Here is a 16,995-nt window from a genome sequence, read left to right on the forward strand (position 1 = left end):
CCTTCGTACCTTCCGCCCCCTTTTCTCTTGTTTAGGGTTCTTCTCGCATCCAGCTCTCCTCCTTCGACATTGATGGAATCTCGCCTCCTCGCTGCGTTCACCTCCTCCTCCTCCTCCTCCTCCCACCGCTCCTGTTGTTGTTGTTGTTGTTGTTTCTGTTGAATCGGTGTTCGTGTTTTTTGCGTTTGTTCTGCGTGTCGAAGGTTTCTCCATGGATCTCACCCACCCTCAATCAAATCTTTCACTGGGGTTCCACGCTGCTCCGCTTCCGGCTTCGCCGCCGGTGCGTGGGCCGATCCTGGATGAATCGATCTCGCTCCATATCGACGCCGGCCTTCGGGATTCGTCCCAAAATTCCCGATCGATCCCCTTGCAGCTCCTCGACCAGCATCCTGAGAGCTCCCGTGACGGATCCCTGCGGACTCACGAAGCGGAGGAATCCGACGGGGAGCAACCGGAGGAAGAGTTCAGGATTTTGGGGTACGCCATGTGCATCAAGAGGCCGAGGAGAGGGGAATCGAGCTCTTCTTGCTCTTCTACCTCTGTGCTCCCTGCAGCCAAGAAAGCCAAGGTGGAACCCGATCTCGAGACTAGAAGGGCTGCCGTCCGTGCTTGGGGGAACCAGCCCTTATCTGTGGCCGATCCGGATATATTCAATATCATGGAGAAGGAGAAGAAGCGGCAGGTTCTGGGAATTGAGCTCATCGCATCAGAGAATTTCGTTTGCCGCGGGGTTCTTGATGCCCTTGGGAGCCATTTGACCAACAAGTATTCTGAGGGGTTCCCTGGTGCCAGGTACTATGGTGGGAACCAGTACATTGATCAGATAGAGCGGTTATGTCATGAACGTGCACTCGCAGCATTTGGTCTTGATCCTGAGTGCTGGGGGGTGAATGTCCAGCCTTACTCGTGCACCTCAGCCAATTTTGCAGTCTATACAGGGCTACTACTACCAAAAGATAGAATTATGGGCTTGGATTCGCCTTCTGGTGGACATGTTAGTCATGGGTACTATGCACCTAGTGGAAAGAAGATATCAGGGGCTTCCATATTCTTTGAGAGTTTGCCATATAAGGTAAATCCACTCACAGGATATATCGACTATGATAAAGTTGAGGAGAAGGCCATGGATTACCGTCCAAAGATATTGATCTGTGGTGGGAGCTCATACCCGAGGGAGTGGGATTATGCTAGATTTAGGCAAATCGCAGATAAGTGTGGAGCAGTCTTGATGTGTGATATGGCTCACATTAGTGGACTTGTGGCTGCTAAGGTTTGAGTTCTCTCCTCTCTCTGTCTCTCTCTCTGTTTTTTTTTTGTTGCTATTTTGCATTTTACTTTCAGTTTTTGGCATATGGTGCGATTTATCAATTTAGTCATCTACCTTTTACTTCACTATCTCTTACAAAGTCTTGAGATGACAATGTTTTTTCAATCTATTGTCATTTGAGAGCCATATTGTTAAGAATAGAATTTTAGATTAAACCATTTATCTATCTTTTCTTCATTAAATTCTACTTGTACTTTGAGTCCTAATGATGATTGAATGTCATATCATGTCTAAACTAATTGCTCATAGTTTAGCACAAACAAGTTTTCCATGACAAGGTTTGTCCAATCTATTTGTAAGCCATTTTGGTAAAATATAAATTTTGATATTTCATTATTGTGTCTTTGTTCTGTGAATCCTTTCCTTCAATCTATTGTCACTTAAGGGCCATTTTCTTAAGAATAGAATTTAGACTCGTCATTTATCCCATCCATTTATTCTTTGCTGAATTGTAGTTTTACATGGGTCCCAATGTTGACTGAATGTTATATAATGTGCAAATTAATTGCTTAAAGTTAAGCTTTCATTCTTGTGGTTCCGTAGTTGGATTGATTTATTTATTTATATCTTTCCTGTGCAGTGCAACTTTGCTTTTACCTGTACTTGCTATTGCATATTTCTTTAGTTTTATAGATATTTGGGTTGCAAAACTCGCACAAATTATAATATATTATATATTGCTATTTGCCATATCTACCATTTCTTCAAGTTATTTGGCCAAATTTAGGGAATTTGCATTTATATACTTTTTTCTCATCATGACATCCTTTCTACACTGCTCCATTTATACACTTTTTTCTCATATGACATCCTTTATACACAGTGCTCCAGTATATCTTTTTCTCATCATGACATCCTTTATACACAGTGCCAACTAAGTCTGGCATGTGCTAAAAGTGATTTTATACAGATCGAAACATATATGGGACTTATTTTGTTTGGGTAGAGAGGTGGATGCCTTCTTCCTTGTTTAGACAGTTAGAGAGGTGGAAACAATGCCAAAGGCAAGGTTTTACTAGCAGCTTCGTGCACTGAATTATTTAACGCACTTTGTAGGAAGTTCTGTTTTGGGCTACTGTATTCATAGTTTCTTTTTGGATGGGAAACAACTGTCTTGATGTCTTTTACTATCTATATTTGAACCTTTTACACTGGGCAATATGATTGTTATGTCTGGGGCCTATTTAATTTTTCTGAAGCATAACTATCATTTTTTAAATGAACTTTAAATTCTTGGAAAAGCTTTACTGATTGTGTGCCCAATTTAATTCAGGAATGCTTGAGCCCATTTGATTACTGTGATATTGTTACTTCGACAACCCACAAAGGCCTTAGAGGTCCCAGAGGTGGTATAATTTTCTTCAGAAAAGGTAAAAAACAGAAAAGACAAGGATTTTTTCCCGGTCAAACAGAAGGAAATGACAGATATGATTATGAGGACAGGATAAATTTTGCTGTTTTCCCATCACTTCAAGGGGGTCCTCATAATAACCATATAGCTGCTTTAGCCATAGCTCTAAAGCAAGTAGCTACACCTGAATACAAAGCCTATATTCAACAGGTCAAGAAAAATGCTCAAGCATTGGCATCAGCTTTATTAAGAAGGAACTGCAGATTGGTTAGTGGGGGCACAGACAATCATTTAATACTTTGGGATCTCAGGACTTTGGGCTTAACAGGTATGCAACAAGAAACAGGCTTTTACATTCCTTGGAAATGTATAGTCTTTTAAATTTTGTTAATTGTTTTTGAAAAAAAAAACTAACTGTTTCGAGTCAGCTGCAAGAATCTTATTCTCCATTCAGTGCTATGCGAGATTATATCATTAGCAATATTCAATTTCAATTAAATTATTTTTCATTTTATTAACTAATGGTTTCTTTGATCTGTCTTTACCCACTGTAGCTCTCACTCTACTCGATTCAACTCTTTATAACTATAGAATATGGTTGCCTTTCAACATGTCCTTGCCATTTCAATATATTTTCTTTCATTTTATTAGTTATTAGGGCCAGGCCCTATTGCTCTTGGGTACTGATATTTTTTTATTAACTTATTTGGGCTGTACCTTATTAGGTCCACACATCCATTTTAGCATTCTTATATCTACTTTATTAACTTGTTGTGCATGTTTCTTTCTAATAACCAAACATTGATCTGTAAAGTATGACCCATCGTACCATAGTCTGATGCAAATTCCCTTTTAGCCTAAGGGCATGCAAAGATCATATGAGACTCAAGACTTCTTTATTTCAATTCCACATTCTTCATCGTATTAATTATATTTCTCCTTAATCTCTTTCTTTTTGTTAAATGATAGATCTAGAATATCTGAAGTTCTTGTAGGAATTTCATATTATTCCTGAAGTTTTTGTTAATTATATTCCATCTTAGGTATTATGTCTTAACTATTATGCATTGTGTGGATTCTTTTCTTATTATTAAAATTACATTTTATATATTCAGTTTTAGTGCTATGTAACTTGAAATCTTTAATTTCCAAGTGTTTTTTCCTCACTGTTCAAGATTCAAATATAATCTATTTACATTAATCAATTAACACAATATCATCTATTTACACTAATAATAGCATAAGAAGATAGAGAGTTAGATCTAGCCCTTCATTTAAATATAAAGGTCATAGTAAAATCATTTGTTTATTTCCGTTTGCTCCAAATTAATGGAGCAAACTAACCACTAAATCGTTCTACTACATTGTGTTTTTTTCCCCATCATTGTAATTTCTAATTTTTCTCTTTTTTCATAAACCCTTGATTAGAATGGAGCATTATTGGAATACATGATAAATGTTCGAGGGGCTTATAGATGTAACAAAACTAGCACCTTTATTTCTTACTACATACCCTTTGTTCCTTTTCCTGTTAATCATCGGAAATTTGCCCGTTTCTCATTAACTTAGTATGTCTAGCACCTTCCTTCTGGAACAGATTACAACTGTTGCAGCTGGCCATATTTTCACTGAAATTTCCTGGTCAGATAGTCACCGTTGTAACTTAGTTCTCTCAGTTATAGGATTACTGTGAAATCACAGTGCACTTAGCTACTTTATTGTATTTCCCATCTATTTTTTACATTCTCTGTGACTGATATATTTGTTAGATGCTAATATTTGATTAGCTCCTGACATGCATATTAGCCATGGTTACCAAAGTGATCACACTCTAGAAAAGAGCTCCATAAGTAGGTTATTTATGAAGATAGCACTTTGTAATTATTCAGATATTATCTGTGCGCCAAACATATGTTTACTCTATTGGATTCCTTACTAGAAACAGGCACTAAGGAGCGATTCTAATTTTTGAACAGGTAAGATTTTTGAGAAGGTCTGTGAGGCATGCCACATTTCTTTGAACAAAACTCCAATATTCGGTGAAAATGGTACTATTTCTCCTGGAGGCGTCAGGATAGGTGAGTTACTTACTACATCCAACGTTTATTTATTTTAAACATATGTAGTATGTAATTACTTGATGTTGGGTATCGTGAAGGGACTCCTGCCATGACAACAAGAGGTTGCTTAGAGGGAGATTTCGAAACAATTGCAGAGTTTCTCCTGAGGGCCGTACAAATAGCAAATAACACTCAGAAGGAGCATGGGAAAATCCAAAAGGAGTTCGTGAAGGGCCTCGAGAGCAGCAGGGATGTCATCGAGCTTCGCAGCCAAGTGGAGTCCTTTGCTTCACAGTTTGCAATGCCTGGATATGATGTTTAGGTAACTATGAAATGGTTCGCAGAGGTACCCACTATGCCTTGTGGGCTTTTTACTTATCCTGAGTTGACGTACCTTCTGTACAAAAATTACCTGCCGTTATTTAATTTGTCTGGATACAGGTTCACTTTGACTTTCTTTTCTTTTTTTTTTTTTTGCAATTTTGCAACCATGTAAACCCCATACTATTTCAATTTACACTTGAAAAGATTACCAACTGCAATGTGTACGTAAGATAATTTTTTGCATATATCACATTTTTGTTTAAGCCTATGACTTAGGGCAAGAGGAATAGTGATATATGCTAGTTGTGGTGTTTTAAACAAAAATTATTATAAATATAATTATATATTAAATAATGGACTTATTCTTTTTTATATGACGTGTAGATTATAATAAAATCTCATAATATTTTCTTTTCTTTAGTTATATATATATATATATATAATAATCGAAAATATTAAAAAATAATCTTTTATCTATTGAAGTTTTATGGAGATCAATTGTAATGGTGTAGAGGCTAAATGAAAATTGAAAGAATGAATAAATTTTACCGATCTAAATAAACATCACCAAAGAAAAACTACATTTGCACCTTTATAAATGTTGTAAACTCAAAGTTAAACAATATTTTGTTATGATATTTAGGGTTTTAACTTTGAAAGAACATGATCACTTTTTTTTTGTTTACACAAGTTATTCACAATCTCTAAATTAGTTAAACTCTCCATGTTATATCTTAGTTATAAACAATAATATATAAGTAATATTTTAAACTTTTTATTCGAAAATATGTTTTGTTTTTAAAAAAATATACTAAAAGAAAAAAAAAAGATCATAAAATAAAATGTAAAATATGACATATATTTTGGCTTTGTTTTAAATTTCACAAAATAAAGTATCTAAATAATATTACAATATTAAATCCAATAGTTGTTTAGTTTAAGATGAAATTTAAATTTAATAACTTTAACAAAAAATATTTAATAACTTTTGTTTTATACCTATTATTAATATATAAAATTTTATTTTTTTATATAATAGATATTTGTTCAATACTATATTTTGATTTTTTTTATGACAATATGAAATTATGTTAATATTGTTATAATTTTAATAAAATATTTATATTAAATTTTGAATGTATTAAATTACTTTGTGAAAGTAAAAACACTTCCCTACATTGTAAAAATTATTATAGAATTTAAAATTTCAAAAGGAAAGATCTTTAGACAAATGTGTTAAATAAGTTATGAAATACTATATTTGCCCTAAACCCGAATACAAATTAATGAATCTGTTACTTCAACATGCATATCCCTGTTAATAAATGTCATTGCCTACTCGGCTTCTTATTTTTGTCAATAATCCACTGTTCAATTATCAATTAATTCATGTGCTTATCCTTTATCAAAAAATTAAATTCTTTTTCCATGATAATTCATAGAATACTATGTCTTTGTCTTATTTTTGTCGATGATCCATTGTTCAATTGTCAATTAATTAGATAATTCATTGAATATTATTTAACAGAACATAAAAAAGTTTTTTAAATTTAAAATTAATAAAATCTTGTTTACATTCAACAAGAAAGATTAAAACTTAAAATATTCAATTAAAATTTTAAATATAAAAATTCAATTTAATAATTTTCCAAATGAAAAATGATAAAGAACATTTTTAATTTTTTTTAAAAATATCAAAATCTATTTTTTTATTAGGACCTTAAGAACTTTGAGAGTCCGAAGAACAATGAAAAATGAAAGCGTCAAATAAACAAACTTTAATATTTTTCAAAATTTATTATACGTGTAGAATATATCAGGATGGGCTTTGTTATGTTCCGGGCTGGGCAAAAGCCCGGCCCGGCCCGGTTGATTCCTCCAACACGATCTACCTCTTTTAATCCTCCTCTTAATTAGGGTTTGAACTTCATCCCCACCGGTTGGTTTCGTTCTTCTCGATGGCGGCGGAGGGCAGCAGGGAGCTCCTGGACCAGCCATCGGCGCCCGCGTTCCCGCACAGGCTTCTCGTGTCCGGCACGACGGATAAGCGAGGGGATAAGCGAGGGCGCACCGCCAAAGCGGCCACGGCGGCGGCAGCGGTACCTCGAAGCCAAGTGATGGACAGGGTGAAGGACTTCCTGGGCGTGATCGCCAAAGCCAACGACAAACTGGATCTCGACGTCCGCGAGCGATCGCGCGCGGACTACGACGTCGAGGTGCTCAGCGGCAACGAGAAGACGTACATCGAGATGGATCTGCTCCTGGGCGTCGCCGACCTCCACGACGACGAAGCCGTGGCTGCGGCGGAGGCTGCCATGAGCGGCGTCACGCCGCCTTCCCTGCCTGCCGCTAGCGACAGCAGCTCCTCCGACACAGGCGACGAGTCGAGTGACGAAAAGGAAGCATCTAGCGGATCGGAGAAGAAGAAGCGCAAGCAGAACAAGCGGCCGAAGATCGTAGTGCTGGATCCATCTTCGAATCAAAGCTGTCAAATGTAATAGTGATCACAAGACATTGTGCTGTTCTTCCTTGCAATGATGGTCTTTACTCGATAAAAATGAAGGCCGATCCATTGATCTTCACAATGATCTTCACAATGCGCCATGTCTCAGCAGTCTGGATGCAACCGGACCAGCCGCAGGGATTCGAATGAGGTTCGCAACCGCCATTCTCTTTGTTTCTTGCTTAGAGGTCTTCCTTTCCCTGCCTTTTGCCTATTCACCTTCACGTCTGCGATGCCCCATGTGCATTGGCCTGATTCCACATCCAAAGAAACGAGCCTGAGCACGCCATCCGCAACGTCGTCGCCGTCGCCGACATATTTCACGTACATAGCTCGGTCTCCGAACCGTTCGAGCTCCTCCGGGACGCGCACAACCCTTTCAAGACCAGGGGATGAAACCTAGCACGAGCAGGAGGAAATTCATCTTCAATGTTCCACAGGAACCAAGCGGAGAACTGGTAAGAGAGATCAGGCACCTCCAAAGAGACGTCTGGCATTTTCCCAGCAAGCTCAGCTTCGTCTAAGCGGGAGCGGTAGACGGTCGAAAAGGCCTCAATGTCCTCCATGCTCGGAGAACCATACCTGTGAGATGAAGTTTTCTTTAGAAGAACATGATTCGGCAATTGTTAGCTCATAGCATTTACCTGGTAGAAAGCTTTTCGATTCGCACGCGTATGTTTGAATTCATCGTCGTTTTGAAAGCATAAATTTTCAGGTCGCCGGCGAATGTTACCGAAACTTCTCGTGCGATGGCCAACGCTTCATTATCCCACCAGTTGCCGGCGAGGGAAATCCCTCCCCCTGCAGCACCATCTCCGACCTCCGAAGAAACCAGATTCGATAGCAAATCGTGACGATCTAGTCTAAACTCTCAGCAATTGATAGACAAGAAACTTACAAAGAGATTCGCTTCTTTCTTCCAATCCATCTTCAAAATCCTCATCGTCTTCCAATACAAAATCTGTGAAATTTTCAAAAAAACAAGCTAGAAAGAATCGAAATTTTGATGGCTATTTCTAAGTAGAGATTGAAAATGCACTAGAAAAGGGAATGCAAATTGCGACTCACCGTCTCCAAAATCATCAGCAAATGGGACTTCCGTTCCCTCTTCTTCCTCTTCTTGTAGAAATTCTCCCTCGTCGTCTTCCGCTCGTTCTTCCTTGATAGCGGGATGCTTGGGTGGAGGCGTCTGCGGAGCAGAGGCCCTCCTCTTCGCGTAGCTCACTAGAGAGATTGTCCGCGTGCAGGAAGAAAGACAGGTGAAATTGGGGAACGAAACCCTACAAGGTTTCCAGGGGAAGGAAGAGAGATTGATTGACGGAAAGGCCAACATCACCGGAGATAACGTAGTACCTGTAGGAACCAAATCCGCACAACAGGGAAAAAGATACCAGAAGCAAAGCCCAGAAATTAGGGTTTATAGCGATTGGTAGTAACTTTCGAGTGTCTGCGGCACTGCTCAGCGAGAGAGAGAGAGAGAGAATATCGATATAATTTTAAAAGAAAATTCAATAATACTTTTAAAATCATAGTTCTAAATTTAATATATTATTTTGATAAATAATCAAAATTCAAAATAATATCTCAAGTATATTATAACACTCAATTCAGTTGGCATGCTGAAATTGAAAAAAAAAACATTATTATTTTTTATAATTTATTATTTAAATTATAATAATATATATATATATATATTATTGTGTGCATTTTAAAATATACGACCGTGCACGATATCAAAATCGGAGCTTCTTGAAAAATTCTGAACGCCTGAATAGTAAATAGTATCATTTTATATTTTATATTATTTATTTATTTATTTGACTTACGATTAAACCATTTAAGATTTTTATTTTAAGATCTAGAGATTGAATTATAATATTAAATATAAAAAAAATTTAAAATTATTTATAATTAAATCATTTAAAATTTTTCTTTAAAATTTAAGAGTTGGATTATAATATTTAATACAAAAAAATTAAAATTAAAATATAAAATAATATATATTTATTATTTCGGACATCGATATTCTTTTGAACACCCTTTATAATTCACGCATATCACGTATTTTAAAATATATATATATACATATATAAAAGATCCAAATATGATTATTTCAAATTTTAAATCTTCTTTTAAAGTAAGAAAAAAAATCCTATAATATTTATTGAAAATGTTTGCTGTTGTATATAAGAGATACAAGATAAATTATCTTTGCATGGAGATGATCTAAGATTAACTCACAAAATGACCTCGATGTAGAAACAATTATTATGGCTCGTATTCACCAATGCCATGATACAAACGAAGTGTACATATGAGCCAGTTCATCAAGCAAAATGTACCAGCAGGAGCAATCATATAACACAGTATACTGAAATTTGTACAAGTAAACTAACTACCATGAGACATCATTTTCATACTAAGCGGATCGACATCCATTCAACCCTCTCTTCTTTTTCTTGTAGCTATAGAGGCATGTTCTATCGCAAAAGTCTGAAATGTTTCTTGGTTTCAAGATGACAGGAACTGAGGCTGTCTTTTATATTCATCTTTGCTAATCAACATCCTGCTCCAACAACAGTATCACTAGTTTCAGTTGTCGCATGCTGCTCTGTTATTGGTTTTCTATGATCTTCCGGGCTGCCATGGCATGGCTGTCTTGGGTCTTTCCCTGCGCGTCGTTCCTGAACTCAAACATAAACAAGAAGTTGTTGAGACACAAAGTAGTTTTTAAGTTGCTTGTGGGAAATGGGTAAATTTTGTGACTATTTTGCAGTTCTAAAACTTTGATATGCTTTCATTCTTTTGCTCACTTGTGGTTTCTGCACAGGGATTCCACATGTGATGAAATAGTACATGATCTGAAAAGAAAGGCTAAGAACAAATCGGGGTAAAAGGTGATTGATCAAAAAATTGCTTACATCTCGATAAGGGAAGTCGTCGACTTCAAGCATGTGTATAACATGTCCCATCTTTGGCCTCTTGCGTGAATCAGGATCGACACATCGCAGTGCAACTAAAAGTGTTCTTTTTAATGCTCTTGATGAGGGTTTCTCAGGGATCTTTGGATCTAAGACACCTTCAGAGTTTCTATTACTCACCATTGTCTTAAGCCAATCTACCAGATTAACCTACAAGAAAAGAGTAACTCAGAAAGTCATGTCGTCTTCATCTCGCTTCTGTCAGGGAGAAAAAAAGACTAACCTCTCCTGGAGGTCTGCTGTAGTCGACAGGTGTTCGACCCGATATTACCTCCATGATAAAAATACCAAAACTATAGACATCACTGGACTCATTTAGCATACCAGTGCTAGCATATTCAGGAGCCACATAACTAGAGACAAGAAACAAGGTAATGTTATTACTCAATTATATATTGCAATAATCATAGTTATATCAGGTAACTGTAAGTTGTAATAGACAGTATTCACGAACCCAAATGTTCCCATTACTCGTGTTGTAACATAGGTCCTCCCTGAGCCCAATAGCTTGGCAAGTCCGAAATCTGAAACCTTGGGTGTCCACTGCTTATCAAGAAGTATGTTGCTCGATTTAATATCTCTGTGAACCACCTTTGGCTCTAGCCCTTCGTGCAAGTAGAGTAATCTGCATTGTACAGCCATGTTTCAGCAAGAATTATTTTGAAATTAAGGGAAACAAGAAAGTGCAATTTTTAGCAAAGAGGCGTACCCTTTTGCTGTACCGATTATAATATTCATTCGAATATCCCAAGTAAGCGGACTGGAAGGACCAACATCACCATGAAGCCACTGTTCTAGATTCCCATTATCTATATACTCATAGACAAGCATTCTAAATGGCATAAACAAAACATTAGAAAGAGCACTCCGTTTATCTTTACATTGCCTCTACTCGAAATAAGAAATACAGTGTACTTAAATAATTAGTAGGCAAGGTAAGAATTCACAATATACCTATGCTCTCCTTCTGCACAATACCCTAGCAGTCTCACTAAATTCTTGTGACGAACTCGTCCTATTGCTTCAACTTCAACCTTAAATTCCATCTCTGCTTGGCCCCTATTACAGAAAGGCAATAACATAAATACAATTAGTACAGAAATAGAAATCACTGCAAATATGACAAATGACTAGTCCCACATGGTAATTTACTGGTTTATAAAGCATAAACAGGTAACAATTATTAATTATGGTTAAGCATTTTAGACTAGTGATTGAGCTTAACGAGTTAATAGACAAGTTTTGTCTTCCAGGTCATGGCAATTGGTATTAAAGCAGTCTAATCTGAGACTCAGTGAGCTATCGGAGAGAGTAGCTTGTGTGATAGTGGTGGACCATTGGATTTCACATGTTGCTGATCAGACATGATTTTGGATTATGCTAAACAGCTTGACAATGTTGACATTGAGCCAGCCATAAGTTGGGGAGAGAAAAAAATTACATCTATGTTTACTCCCACATGGGTTTGTAAGCAGATGAGTTATTGTTAACTTGCTTAAACATTTTGTGTTAATGAGTTAATTCTCTTATTCAGGGGCATTGTAACAAAAAGCGATTCTAATAACTAATTTCTAATTGTTTCTAGCCTTCTCCTTCTAGATCAAGTGTTTTGTTTGGAGGCTATGATTTGGGAACTGGAACGATTCTCCATTCAATATGTTAAAAGTGATCATGCATGATATACTATTTTATGGAGATTGTGACATAACATATAAAGATATACATGTGTGGTAATATACAACAACGACGACGACCAAACCTTATCCCACTAGATGGGGTCGGCTATATGGATGTTTCTACGTCATTGAACTCTATCCCCTATTATATCATTATTTATATTTTAATAAATTTTATCTTGTTTTATTGTTGCTAATTAAGTTTTCCTTAATCTTCCTCTTCCTCGTTTGATGTGCACATTTGTCATAGTTTCATATCTAACCGGAACATCTATTGATCGTCTACATATATGTTTGTACCATTTTGAACGTATCTCCTAGAGTTTTTCCTCAATAGGTGCAACCTCGACTTTCTCTCTAATATTTTCATTCTTTTCTTGTCCATCGTTGTATGTTTGCACATCCACCTTAACATCCTTATCTCTGCAACTTTCATCTTCTGCTCATGTGCTCAAGTCATAACCCAACATTCATCTCTATATAACATAGCAGGTCTAACTGTCGTTTTATAAAACTTACTTTTTAGTCTTAGAGATACTTTACGATCACAAAAAACACTTGACGCTTTATTCATTTCAACTATCCTGCTTGTATTCTAAGACATATGATCTCTCTATCATTTTGTAAAAATGATCCTAAATATTTAAATCTTTCAGTTACAGACAATTCGTCATCTTTTATCTTAACAATTATCTCATTACGTCTAATATTACTAAACTTAAATTCTATATATTCTGTCTTTATTCTACTAAACATAAAACTTTTCACTTCTAACATTTTTTGCCATGATTCAAGTTTAGCACTTATTCCTTCATGGGTCTCATCTACCAAAATAATATTATTTACAAATAACAAACACCATGGTATTGTATCTTGAATGTGTCCAGTGAGTTCGCCCATGATTAATGTAAAAAGATAGAACTTAAAGTTGATCCTTGATATAACCCTATTCTTATGGGAAATACTTCGGTTAATCCGTCTGAAATTTTCACTCTTATCATTACATACTCATGCATATCCTTAATTAGTTCAATATACGTTATATTAACACCTCTCTTTTCTAAAATTTTCTATATAATTTCCCTTGGTACTTTATCATAGGCTTTTTCTAGGTCAACGAATACCATGTGTAAGTCTTGCTTCTGTTCTTGATACTTTTCAATTAGTTACCTGAGAAGATGTAAAACTTCTGTTGTCGACCTTCCCAACATAAATTCAAATTTATTTTCGATCATCGTAGTCTTCTTTCTTAGTCATTTTTTATATTACTCTTTCTTGAAATTTCATGGTATGACTTATTAGTTTAATACCTCTATAGTTTGTACAATTTTATATATCTCATTTATTCTTATATAAGAGAACTAGAATAGTTACCCTTCACTGATCACACTTTTTTTTCGTTTTTAATATCAAATTGAATAACTTTGTAAGATATTTAATACCTTATTTTCCTAGGCACTTCCATACCTCTATCGGAATATCATTTAGTCCAAATACTTTTTCATTTTGCATCTCATATAAAGCTTGTTCTACTTCTGAAGTTTAAATTTGACGATAAAAATTTAAATTTTTATACTCATTTGTTCTACTTAAATTATCTAAGTTAAGTTGTTCATCTAAACATTCATTAAAAAGTTGATGAAAATACCTCTTCCATCGCCCTTTTATTTACTCATCATTCAGTAGTGTACCCTATTATATTTATCTTTAATATATCTTATTCGAATAAGACTTCTTACCTTTCTCTCTCTCTCTCACTTTAGCTATTCTTTAAATATCATTTTCCCCTTCTTTTGTATCTAATTGTTTATATAAGCGTTCACAGGTTTCATTTTTTACTTCATTCACTACTTTCTTGCCATCTTTCTTGGTTACTGTATACTTTTTAAAAATTTCTTATTCTTACGAGTGTATAATATTTTATAAGTTGTTCATTTTTTTGTTACTTTCTCTTGTACTTTTTCATTCGACCATCAAGATTTTTTACTTGGTGGTACACAATCCGTTGACTCATCGAGTACACTCTTGACTACTATTTCATCTTATCTCATGTCGAATTCAAGTCGCCATATATTTCTCCTAATATTTGTTCTCCTACCTTCTCCTTAAATATGTTTTGTTTTCCATTTCTTAACTTCCACTATTTAATTTTAGGAGTCATGCACATTTGCCTTCTATTGATATTATGCTTAAGGTGCATATCCAACACTACAAATAGATGGTTAAGTTTTCTCTAGGAATGACCTTACAATTTTTACAAATCTTTCTATCCTTCTTCCTAACCATAAGAAAGTTTTCCTACCATGTATGGTAATATGCTAAACAAAAATATGTGATTGAATATCTAAAAAATAATTGGAGATGAATTGGAATGCTATATGCGCAAAAAGATGGGAGATTAACACTTTCATTTAACAGGTATGTGCAAGATCAGTTTGTTGGCAGGACTTTTCCTTTACTGGGGGGTTTACCTGGACAATAATTATGCAATTAGTAGGTGATACCATACTGGTACATGCAACTGCCCTGGGAAATGTCTCAAGAAGGTCTTTGCTTCTAATCAAAGTGAAAATGATTTGATCTTCACTATTGAAAGTGTCCAATGTAGATCAACTATTTTAAGATGCATTAGGAGCTGCGATAATGGGGAGGGTTTGATAACATAGTAGGCGATCTAGAATTGAACAATTAGTGTGTGAATCTAAGACATTAGAAATGGCATCAGGAAAAAGAAAAGGGTCATTGCCAGTTTCTTCATCAACATAACCTTATTGACTGAACATAGATATCAAGAAAACCCAAGTCAGACAGCTGCATAGCAAATGAAAGTCAGATTTGACTCAAAGCTAGGTGAATCTCAGCTTCTATGGCAGTTTTTTTCATGACAACTTGATATAAGCAATGAAAAGATGAAGCCCTAATTCTTTCTTTAGAAAGACTTACTTCATTAGCAAAACTTGTCTGTGCAATGCAATGGTGAGTTGCAGAACTATGTGTGCATAAGAAAAAGGTGTCAATTAACAGACTCTGCTGTGTCCTGAAAATTCTGTCCTAGAAGATCAAGTGTAACAAAAATGGCAAGAAAGAAAACAATCGAGCACCTGTTGTTCAATAAGTTCTTGACTGCAATTTGAGTGCCATCTTCCAAGGCCCCGTGGTAGACGATACCGTATCCACCTTCGCCGATGACGTTCTCGTCGGAGAAGCTGTCGGTGGCAAGCTCGAGCTCCCTCAGGGTGTACCAATGTCCCCAGCCCAAGTGCGACACCTCCGGCACGGAGGCCGGCGCCTGGTCCACCGACCGACTCTCCCCGCTCCCATGCGACGACCCGCAGCCGCCGCTGCCGCTGCCGCTGCCGCTGCGCTCGGGGTAGGTGATGCGGTGCTCCTTACCGGTCTCCACGCGAATCCACTGGAGAGTAATTGGGGACTCCTCCTTCCGCTGCTTGGTGGGAAGCGGAGAGGGCTCGACCTCGGAGGAAAGCAAAAGGGCAAGCGCCGACCCGGCCTGCACTTCCTGGACCTCCTTGGAGACCTTGGGGACGATGTGCTTCCGGGATGAGCTACCGCTTCGCTTGTAGGCGATCCAGAGGGAGATTAGGAAGAGGAGGAGGACGAAGGCGACGCCGATGCAGATGCCCACCACCGCCCACAGATGCAGCCCAAAGATGATTGTTTTCTTCGACAGATCGTAGCTCGACATTGTCGTCGTCGCTCCTACCTCAAGACAACTTCAGCCTCCACTACAAGAAATCGCAATAAGGATGTGGAGACGCAGCAGCCGTCCAAAAATTGAATCTTTAGAAGAAAAAAACAAGAAAAAAATAGCAAGCAGAATGAAGTTACAGATTGATGAATCGAGGAAGAGAAAGGTCGCTCCTACCTCAAGACAACTTCAGCCTCCACTACAAGAAATCGCAACAAGGATGTGGAGACGCAGCAACCCCGCCCAAAAATTGAATCTTTAGAAGAAAAAAACAACCAGAAAAAGGGGGGGTTCAAGATTCTAGCAAGCAGAGGGCATGAAGTTACAGATTGATGAATGGAGGAAGAGAAAATGGGAGGTGAAGCTTATCAAGTGCTAGCTAGAGGAATGCTGGAAACCCATGGAAGAAGAGTGAGGCGAGGCGAGAGTGGCATTGCAGCGAATTGAAGGTGAGAAAGGAGAAAGAAAGGGATCGATGAAGGTTTCGCAGCTGTCACGATGGGACCATAGTGGAACAATCAACGCTGCACTTTAATCTCTACTTGCAGTCCGCCATGGCTTTGCTCCATTCTACTTTTTCACACTGCTTCGAAGATCGCAACTCTTCTGCAAGGACTGGGGTAGGTGCGAACATCGACTGCGACTGGGAGTGTATTTTATCACTCAATATATTTTAAAATTAGTTTACGCATAAAAGGCGCTTATGCGACTGCTTTAACTCGGATGTCCATTTGGATGCATCCATGGATTCCAATTGGATTGAAATAAAAATATTATAAATTTTTTTTTAATTTGAATAGGATTCGAATTTGAATTCAATTCAAAATTTTTAAATTTAATTTGAATCTGTATAATTCGATCAATTCGAATAATCTAATTAATTTTTTTATATAAAATATCTTTTTGTAAAATAAAATTTTTTTAATTAAAAAAATCTTAAAACTTAATTTTTATTTTGATATTTTATCATTATTTTTTCCATGTGCTTTAGATGTGGGACTATGTTTGCACCCTTGCAACCCAACAATCCCCTGAATCCTCGACCCACCAGGACTTTTTCACCT

General features: G+C 36.8%; 4 protein-coding genes across 4 annotated transcripts; 2 read left to right on the plus strand and 2 right to left on the minus strand.

Moving 5' to 3' along the window:
• Window positions 1-14: 14 nt before the first annotated feature.
• LOC141845087 (serine hydroxymethyltransferase 7-like) lies at window positions 15-5,283 on the plus strand. The gene is made up of 4 exons (XM_074733128.1): window positions 15-1,273; window positions 2,604-3,009; window positions 4,658-4,759; window positions 4,840-5,283. The coding sequence occupies exons 1-4, from the start codon at window positions 212-214 to the stop codon at window positions 5,061-5,063; spliced, it is 1,794 nt and encodes a 597-aa protein (XP_074589229.1). The 5' UTR covers window positions 15-211; the 3' UTR covers window positions 5,064-5,283.
• A 1,702-nt stretch (window positions 5,284-6,985) lies between these two features.
• LOC141844700 (uncharacterized) lies at window positions 6,986-7,660 on the plus strand. The gene has a single exon (XM_074732699.1). It carries the CDS (start codon window positions 7,024-7,026, stop codon window positions 7,561-7,563), a length of 540 nt encoding a protein of 179 aa, XP_074588800.1. The 5' UTR covers window positions 6,986-7,023; the 3' UTR covers window positions 7,564-7,660.
• Window positions 7,661-7,673: 13 nt separating this feature from the next.
• LOC141844699 (uncharacterized) lies at window positions 7,674-8,766 on the minus strand. The gene is made up of 5 exons (XM_074732697.1): window positions 8,637-8,766; window positions 8,467-8,529; window positions 8,213-8,388; window positions 8,045-8,150; window positions 7,674-7,967 (listed from the first exon to the last, which is right to left on the minus strand). Exons 1-5 carry the CDS (start codon window positions 8,649-8,651, stop codon window positions 7,674-7,676), a joined length of 654 nt encoding a protein of 217 aa, XP_074588798.1. The 5' UTR covers window positions 8,652-8,766.
• Window positions 8,767-9,861: 1,095 nt separating this feature from the next.
• On the minus strand, window positions 9,862-15,999 carry LOC141844698 (putative serine/threonine-protein kinase At1g01540). Its single transcript, XM_074732696.1, has 7 exons — window positions 15,327-15,999; window positions 11,504-11,608; window positions 11,259-11,381; window positions 11,004-11,174; window positions 10,773-10,902; window positions 10,490-10,699; window positions 9,862-10,252 (listed from the first exon to the last, which is right to left on the minus strand). Exons 1-7 carry the CDS (start codon window positions 15,926-15,928, stop codon window positions 10,127-10,129), a joined length of 1,467 nt encoding a protein of 488 aa, XP_074588797.1. The 5' UTR covers window positions 15,929-15,999; the 3' UTR covers window positions 9,862-10,126.
• Window positions 16,000-16,995: the final 996 nt, after the last annotated feature.

The sequence above is a fragment of the Curcuma longa genome, chromosome 14 (assembly GCF_044706935.1).
Source record: "Curcuma longa cultivar G26 ecotype Majalengka, Jawa Barat chromosome 14, ITB_CL_G26_1.1, whole genome shotgun sequence".
NCBI classification, from domain to species: domain Eukaryota; kingdom Viridiplantae; phylum Streptophyta; class Magnoliopsida; order Zingiberales; family Zingiberaceae; genus Curcuma; species Curcuma longa.

Excerpts from the sequence above, each read along its gene's own strand:
- LOC141845087 (XM_074733128.1), top strand. The coding sequence starts at position 212 with ATGGATCTCACCCACCCTCAATCAAATCTTTCACTGGGGTTCCACGCT. Across the intron at positions 3,010-4,657 it reads CAGGACTTTGGGCTTAACAG|GTAAGATTTTTGAGAAGGTC; the intron begins GTATGCAACAAG and ends ATTTTTGAACAG. Across the intron at positions 4,760-4,839 it reads TCCTGGAGGCGTCAGGATAG|GGACTCCTGCCATGACAACA; the intron begins GTGAGTTACTTA and ends GGTATCGTGAAG.
- LOC141844700 (XM_074732699.1), top strand. The coding sequence starts at position 7,024 with ATGGCGGCGGAGGGCAGCAGGGAGCTCCTGGACCAGCCATCGGCGCCC.
- LOC141844699 (XM_074732697.1), bottom strand. Across the intron at positions 8,389-8,466 it reads AGAAAGAAGCGAATCTCTTT|GTCGGAGATGGTGCTGCAGG; the intron begins GTAAGTTTCTTG and ends GTTTCTTCGGAG. Across the intron at positions 8,151-8,212 it reads ATCGAAAAGCTTTCTACCAG|GTATGGTTCTCCGAGCATGG; the intron begins GTAAATGCTATG and ends TTCATCTCACAG.
- LOC141844698 (XM_074732696.1), bottom strand. The coding sequence starts at position 15,928 with ATGTCGAGCTACGATCTGTCGAAGAAAACAATCATCTTTGGGCTGCAT. Across the intron at positions 11,609-15,326 it reads AAGAACTTATTGAACAACAG|GGGCCAAGCAGAGATGGAAT; the intron begins GTGCTCGATTGT and ends TTTCTGTAATAG. Across the intron at positions 10,700-10,772 it reads ACAGCAGACCTCCAGGAGAG|GTTAATCTGGTAGATTGGCT; the intron begins GTTAGTCTTTTT and ends CTTTTCTTGTAG.